Source organism: Poeciliopsis prolifica, unplaced genomic scaffold (genome assembly GCF_027474105.1).
Source record: "Poeciliopsis prolifica strain line A6 unplaced genomic scaffold, Auburn_PproV2 SCAFFOLD064, whole genome shotgun sequence".
Classification (NCBI taxonomy): domain Eukaryota; kingdom Metazoa; phylum Chordata; class Actinopteri; order Cyprinodontiformes; family Poeciliidae; genus Poeciliopsis; species Poeciliopsis prolifica.
The window spans coordinates 1179397-1187455 of NW_026562439.1; the positions used below are offsets into that span (position 1 = coordinate 1179397).

General features: G+C 38.7%; 1 protein-coding gene across 2 annotated transcripts in view; it reads right to left on the reverse strand.

The window, feature by feature from the left end:
• The window catches only part of cntln (centlein, centrosomal protein), a 100991-nt gene extending 93854 nt beyond the window's left edge, over positions 1 to 7137 (reverse strand). For both annotated transcript variants that reach the window (XM_055019925.1, XM_055019926.1), the window contains exons 1-2: positions 6751 to 7137; positions 1806 to 1894 (exon numbers count right to left, since the gene is read on the reverse strand). In XM_055019925.1, coding sequence (XP_054875900.1) covers positions 1806 to 1894; positions 6751 to 6831 — 170 coding nt within the window. In that variant the 5' untranslated portion in view covers positions 6832 to 7137. The remainder of the gene's footprint in view (positions 1 to 1805; positions 1895 to 6750) is intronic.
• Positions 7138 to 8059: the final 922 nt, after the last annotated feature.

Here is an 8059-nt window from a genome sequence, read left to right on the forward strand (position 1 = left end):
GTGAATTTCGATGATCCAAATATCACCTTTTTAGTGAGTTTTGAATGAACCAAAAGAAGAAAAATCTTCAGTTTGGGACCAGTTTGTTTCAACTGCTTTGGACCAATGGGAACAAACCCGTTCATTCCCAGATCCGTTGTTCCTCCTGCACCTCCATCTCCAAGGCCTTTTCTTGTGATCAGCTTTCTCCGTTTGTCGGCGATGGAACAACAGTTTTTTTGTCCCGGCAGGGGCCCGAGCACAGGCAGGCCTAGCTGCGCTTCCTCATACACGGGGCTGTGTTCGCCATGTCCTGAGCAACCAACCAATCACTCTACACGATCCGCACAGTAAGAGGAAGGAGGGATGAATGGCAGCTCCCACTGGGCAAGGGCGCTTGACTGGAGTCGACACAATTACCATGTCAATATCCTCCCGCGCATTAGATTATACAATACACATACGATCTCTAGGTGCATGTTCCCCCGGCAGTCTTGGAGGACCGGCGCACTTTGATGGGTTTCCTGTGGGGCAACGGGAAACTGGAGAGGGTGTGGAGTAGAAAATGAGAGGCAGAGGAATGAGAGGAACTCTGTGCATGCTGCTGCTACACTGGGGAGGCCCAACTCTGGCCTCAGAGCTGCAGTCCTGCATCCCGTCTCCATCACACCGCAGTCAAACGGCTGAAGTTCATTCAGTCCTGCAGAGGCCAGGTAACCACACATTCTGATTTAGGTGTGTTGGAGAAAGGATCTAAGGGTGTTTTTACACCCAAAAGTTCGGTAACATCTGTTACATTTTCAGCTGCTGTGGTTCTCCTTCACATCACAGTATATTAAACGAACCAAACGCAGTCAGTTTCCTGCTTTGGGAACGGTCTCCGGTGCACTTGGTGTTCACATAAGCATTGAAATTGCTTCAGAGTTCGGGTCAAGCGAACCCAGACTGAGGTTTTGAGTCAGCCAGCATTCATTGCTCATGTCCCCAAACGAAGCTGAGTTTCCAGTCACACAAACAGGAGTTTGATTAAAGAGGACAACGCTTTGGATGATATAAATAACAGAAACATTTGATCTTACTTTTCGACGGTTAAAATATGTTTGGATTGAATTGAATCAGTGGCAGTCCAACACAATGAACAGGGATGTGCATTTTTAGAGTAAAAACAGTAACACTCAAAACACTGGTTAATTGCCAGATTCATCAGCTTGTTGCTTTTCAAAAAGTTGTAAAAAATGTCTGCATTTATTTAATTTAAATGTGTATTTCCATAGATTTATGTAAATACTCAAGTAAAAACCTTTATCAGATTTTTTTACTTCTCAACAATTTTGAAAGTCTTACTAAATTTCTCTTCCAATTCATGTTGGTTCATATGAAGTGTAACATGACAAAATGTGAATAAGTTCCCTGGGAGTGAACGCAGCTGCATGGCACTGCTTTATTTGTCCAAATATGCCTGATGAGGATAAAGGAAGCCCCTCTGCGCTCGCCGACAGTTCCCATGCCACAGTTTTTTATCTGGCTTAGCCATCCTGCAAAAGAGGCCTTACTCCATCTTACGATTTATCCGGTAAAGACGAGCATTTGGCAGGAATGCTTCAACTGTCCAGCATGAGAGCAGCGGAGGAGAAGCGTTTTCATTAAAGAGGTTTCCGTTGTTTGAACTGGGAGAGCGGGGATAAGAGGGCTTAAACCAGCATCTGCACCTGATTCCGTCATAACCCATGTAGGTGCTTTAAACGGAAGAAAAAAAACTTTCACACACGTTTTTCGTTGCTTGTGAGATGGAGCAGCGTTGAGCTGTGAAAGATGAAGCCACTCACCGCTCCACCACCAAACTCACGGCCTGGGTCAAGTCCGGATTTGCCACTTGCAGCCGTTTCCACAGAGACCACACAAACTCCTTGTCTGCCTGCAAAACAATCAAATAATTCAAGTGTTTATGTTTTTATTGAGAGATATATCATTATTTGGGTGGCAACTAATGATTATTTTAGTAATCCACTATTCTGTAAATTGATCAGATAAAAAAAAGATGAAGATAAAAGTTGGAGCCAAAATAATAATTAAATTCCATTTTTAAATCAGAAAATAAACATTTTGTTGCCTAAAATGTAACAACACCATTCTTTTAGTGGACACTTTGTAGCAAATAATCTGCAGCTAAAAAATACTTGTAACATCAACAGTTCAGTCTTTTCTGTTTGCCTTGGCATCAAAACAGAGTCGGGCTGATTTGGTGGTTATTTTTTAAATCAATTCATTGATAATTGGATCGCGAATTATATTTTGTGACATAATTGTGATTATGATAAATATCATGTTAAAAAAGCTACTCTTTACTTATTTTCAGATAACTATATTGCTGTGACTGCATTGCACAGAATTAATAATGCCACAAACACAAACATCATTATTAAGAGTGTGACTTGTATGACCAAACTCCAAACATAATCATATTTTTAAATTTATTGATGTTCCTGTGGAACAAACAGTGGGGACAAATAGCAAAAATAACATTTCTGTTCATACTGTCAGTTTGGAAATCTGAAATCTATAATAAATCAAAATTCTCACCACAACAGAACTTTTTTTTTTTTTTTTTTACAATAAATGATAATCGATGCGATAAATACCCCACCCCAATTACGGTACATTAAATGACGACTTTAATCAGCCTGTCAAAGAAAAACCAGCAGCACATCAGAGCTCTTCTGGCTGGGAAAAAAAATAAAAGATAAAAGATTAACCAGGACGCTCATTGGCATTAGCATATGACAGCAGGGAAGTCGATCAATTATTTAAACAACTTGTACAAAACAGTTTCTCATCCGGCCTGCCCGCTCTAATCATGCGCCTCTCTTTGCAGCGGTCTCCATCGCTGAGATGTGACCTTCGACTCGCGGGGAGCGACTTGACACTTGTCATTATGAACTATTTATGACTGCTGGGGATCCGAATCAAAACGAGGCGGCCCGCCTCGTGTTTTCTACCAAACTCAGAGCTGATGTCAGGGAGAAAAGTCATGAAACACATCTCCAATTCAGACTGTCGTCCCGGTTTCTCCAAACATTTTTCAGGCAACGCTACGTCTAATGAGCGACATCTAAAAAGTACGTTAGGCATTAAAAGACAGAATTATACCAAATCGACTTGATATAAAAATCATGTGATAAATTATGTTCACATCATCAGAAGATAAAAGCCATCCCTCCCACTGGACTCTACTGGTCTCCAATTAGTACATGAATTTTAAGCCCCTTCTCAAAAAGTGTCTAATCAATTATTTAGTAAAATGGCAGCGTCAGACCTTGATAAGGCCATGAGCTGAACACATAAAGAGGAAGGACTGTGATGTAGATCTCTGAGTCTGTATGTATCCGCGATGTGGGGGTGTAGAGGGAAGGGTTCTCACTAAATCAACACTGGAACGCAGCTAATGATTAAATTAGGCGGCCTGGTTTACTCCGCCTGCCTGGCCTTTGGCTGCCATTAACCGTTCCGCTGACAAGTGTTCAGCGAGGACCCTCATCAAGCGCCCTCCTCTGCCGTACGCGCGCTTAAAGATACATTCAATGAGTGTTTGATGATGGCATGAATTATTCATCCTGAATCTGGAATCCTGGAACACCATGGGCTAAACATACCAGAGAGAGCCACTGCGATTCAGCGCGTATTAGGAAAATTAGCTGGCTCTAGCCAGAACGTTTGCCGGCTGACAGACGAGACTCTTTGTAGTTAATGGCCGTCCTGAACCGCGTCATGCCCGAGACTTAACACATCAGTGGTATTCAAATGTCACTATTTAAAAATGTACACGGCACATCTTAGGGCCGTTATTAGATAAACAGAATCGCTGATGGTCTGCTCTGTCTGGAAGAGACCACCAACCATGGAGGGTCTCCATGCCAGTTAAACGAAAGGCTGCAGCACTGAGGTCAACAAAGTTCAGCTCAGATGAATGAACAGCATCACAGTTCAGACAGGTGAAAGAGAAAGGATCTTCTCTTTCACCTGGTTTCTGTGCACCAATCAGAAGCAGGTCACTATAGTTTACTAAAACTAACAAAATAACAAAAACTGAAATTAAAATGAACTGAAAATAAATAAAAACTGTAAGTAATAGGAAAAAACTATCATTACCAGAAACTATGTCCTTTGTTTTTGAGTTTATGAATGTATTTATTAGCCTTTATGTCAGATCTCTGCAAATCGTTCCAGGGCGATGATTTGGGCCTAGACAGCGAGTAATTTGTCTGGAACCTGGTCAAAACCAGCAAGAAAATAATTTCAAGCAGCAAATAAGTAAAATAACAACAACAACAACAAAAAAAACAAATGACAGAGCTGCAACGGCCCAATCAAAGTCCAGGCCTTAATCTGTCTGAATTAGTGTAAATCAAAGGAATCTCAGAGACTCAAAGAACCAAAGTTCCTTCTTTGGTTCAGAAGGATCATAATAAGAAACATCCTGATGAAGGCTGAGGTTGTTTTCTGCTCTGTTTGGTTTGGGCTGGATTATCCGTATCTCTTCTATAACCTGGTTTCTTTGACATAAAGGTGAAACTGAATGAAGTAGTGCGTTTTCAGCTAGGCATTTTGTATATTTACTTTTCTCATCATGTTTGTGTTTATATTTAATGTAGACCTATGTTATTAAAAATTCTCACAAGAGACACTTTGCATGTGAACAAGAAGTGCAGACGCAGCAAAACCTGTGTTTTGCGCAGGTTTTAATAGTGATGTATCAATCGATCTACAAGTGTTCAACATCTACAGATCTTCCCTACATCAGCTCTGCCCTGTAATGAACTGGTGAAACACCAAAAAAAATCTGAATTTTTTTATGTTGTGATCACTGAATCCTTAAAAACAGAAAAGTCCCACGTTTTTCAGTTTGTAAACACATCAATAAACAGCATGTTTTCTGATTCACTGCATTTTCAGCTCAGCATGAAGCAGGTAAAGGTCTCTGTTGAATTCAAATTTGCTAAATTTACCAAAGAACCTGATATTTTCCTCTATATAAAGTACAGGAAGGGAAAAACTGTAGAAATCAGCAAACTAAAACCACAAAACACAATGTAACGTGTGTTTTTAAGTTAGAATGGCTTACATTAGACAATTACTTTCTAAAATATATCTAAATTCTCAGTTTTATGAATAATAAAATATTCAAAGACTTGTAAATAAAGTTGTTAAAGCTGAAAAAAAGGTCAGAATATTTCTCCTGCTCAATTTATTTTATATAAAAAACATAAATATATTACTTAAGTATTTTCCTTAAAGCAGCAAGAAGTCTAAGTATTTAAAGTTGTTCTACATAAACTTGTAATGGGATAAATCTACATGTATTGCAGCACTGATATCCTCACTAAAGTAAAGAATATTTGTCTTTAAAGCATCTGACTCTGCATTGATTCACTTATGAAAAATCTGACTTGGTCCAGTGAATTACAGAAGGAATCTGCAAGATTCTTGAAATTAAGGACAGAGATTAAAATGTGTGTTTCTGTAATTCATCAGCTGGCCTCGTGAGGAGGCCAGCTGATGTCCCAGTCTGTCTACCTGTAGAAGAAGACATGCTGGGTCACTTCACTCCTGTTATTAGACACCACCTGGTGGTGAGCATGCAGGGAATCCTTAAATCACCGCCTCACAAAGTGAAAACAAAAGTTTCACTGCTCTAGATGTTTTTACAGAAATATCTAGAGCATGAGTCTGCAAACTGTGGTTCTTTAATAATTTGGCAAGAAGTCCAGAACCATTTTTTTTCATGTAGACAAACAATAAAATGCAGATTTTAGCTGCTTTTAATAGTTTTTACCCCACTGAATAAATCCTGTCCTAAAATCTCTAGAAAAGAATGATGAAAGTATTACTAATATTTGTTATTGTTTTCTAATCACTACACTTTTATTTTGTTTAAATCATTTTCCACAAATATCAGCATCCCAGAGAAGAAAATGCATCAATCCTCTTTTGTAAATGTTAAATGTACTTTAAGACCTAAAACAGAAATAAAATTATAGTTCTTTAAAAAATACCCCTATATTTTCTACAGTTTAAGTTGTTTTTTCATGAAACATTATTAACATTTGTGGCTCTAAATGAGATCTTTACTTTGAAGACGCTTGATCTAGGTTTTGGAGAATATTTGGTATTTCTATTGAGCCCATTGTGTTGATGGTATTTGCACAATTTTGGACTAAACAAAAAAAAATCTTTCTGTACTACTCTATGTGATCTTTAGTCTTTTGAGCGCTTTTAATTGTATCGGATGTGCCGTCAAACTAAGGTTCAATATATTGTGTAAAGCTGGCATGTAAAGTGTTCATTTAAATATTTTAATGGGGAATTTGTCATGTTTATATACATAAACCATAATGTCAGTTATGTTATTTCAGGTTTCTTCCTGTTAACGGGGAGTTTTTCCTCTCCACTGTCACTCCATGCATGCTGCAGGGATTGCTGCAGCTAATTACTGAATGCAATTAGTTGGGTTTCCTTAGAGATAGAAGGAAAAACTTTAAACTCATTTCAGTAATGAATTAAACTTCATGCAATGACATTTCATTCATTTGTTAATTGGTGCTTTATATTTGAATTGAGTAGTTTAATTTTCTCCAAGTATAAAAACTTTGGAAACATTTCTAATAACCGCGGAAATGAGTTTAATAAAAATAGAAAAGAAACCAAAATTATGTATTTTTCCTTCTTGACAGCAGACAGTACATTAGATTTGTATGTATGTGTATGTATACATACCTGACACTGAATTAACTCCTCTGATAAGTTCTTCACCTCCTCCTCCAGAAGCAGGACGCGACTGCTCTCGTGTGAGCACATTTTGGACCCAACAGCGGAAGAAAATAAAAAATAAGCAACTAGAAAACCCTCCTTGTCATCCTCCAACGCTCCGTTGGCTAACTCTGCTAACGTTAGCCTGCTAACGGTCCTATTTACAGTTTAACAGCGTGACGTCATCGCAACGGACAGCCTTAAAACAATGCTAAAATGCCCCTTATATTTATCCTCTATCCGCTCTCAATCTCTCCTCTGTCTTTAAAGGCGAATGAAACTTTCCTGGACGGCCCCTGGCAGTAACCACAGCGACGAGTTCTTCCGTTCAAACCGGCCCGCTGTTTTCCGTTTCCGTTTCACTGTTCAACGGCGCACGCTCCATTCACACGCCGGCGCGGCTAAAGGCGCACCGGGCAGGTGGAGTTTGTATAGTTTATGGAAGGTTAGCTTGCTACTTTGACAAATTATGGCTGTTGCGAAGTCAGAATTGAAGTTTAGTAAATGTTATTGGTATTTCACGCTGTATAATACCCCTTAGGTGGTTTTGTTTTTGTATTTATGCTGACACTCTGAAAAATCTTGCCAGAGATGTTGTCATAACAGAACAACAGAGGTGATGTTAGGATCTTGAAACAGTGGGGCATAATGAATATAAATCACAATCAGCCTTTTCACCAAGCCTTAACGTTTGTACACACAAACAAGGAATTTGAGGTAAGTTTTGTAAAAACAAATACACAATAATAAATTCTGCAGAGATTTGTTAATGTGAATAAATTCTAAGGCTGAGTGACTTACACTTTCTGTTTTCAGTGGAGCTTTTATAGCTATATAAAAATATCCCACAGTTTCTGTCCCATATTCTTTTAAACTTGGGGAGACAATAAATACAATCAAAACGTTATTTAAGGGAGTAATGTAACATAAATTTCCACATGAAATGTCACCTATAAAAAATTACAAATAAAACCCAGGATAAAACCTCCTGCTCTACATTTAGAGACTTCACACATCAGAGGAATAACAGCAAGAAAAGATATGATGCTGATTTTTATCCAAACACATTTATTTATTTAGTCTTAACCGCACTTACACCTTACACTGGTATGTTTTGGGCTATACATTTGTTTTCTTCTGAAGAGCAACAGAGGCCGTTTGACGTCTTTAGTTTGGTGGTGTGTCAAGACAACAATGCTACGTTGTGCAGTTAATGCATTTAACTGTCAGTCCAGATTTGGAGCACCGGGCTGGAGAGGAAAATGAAGAAATATGA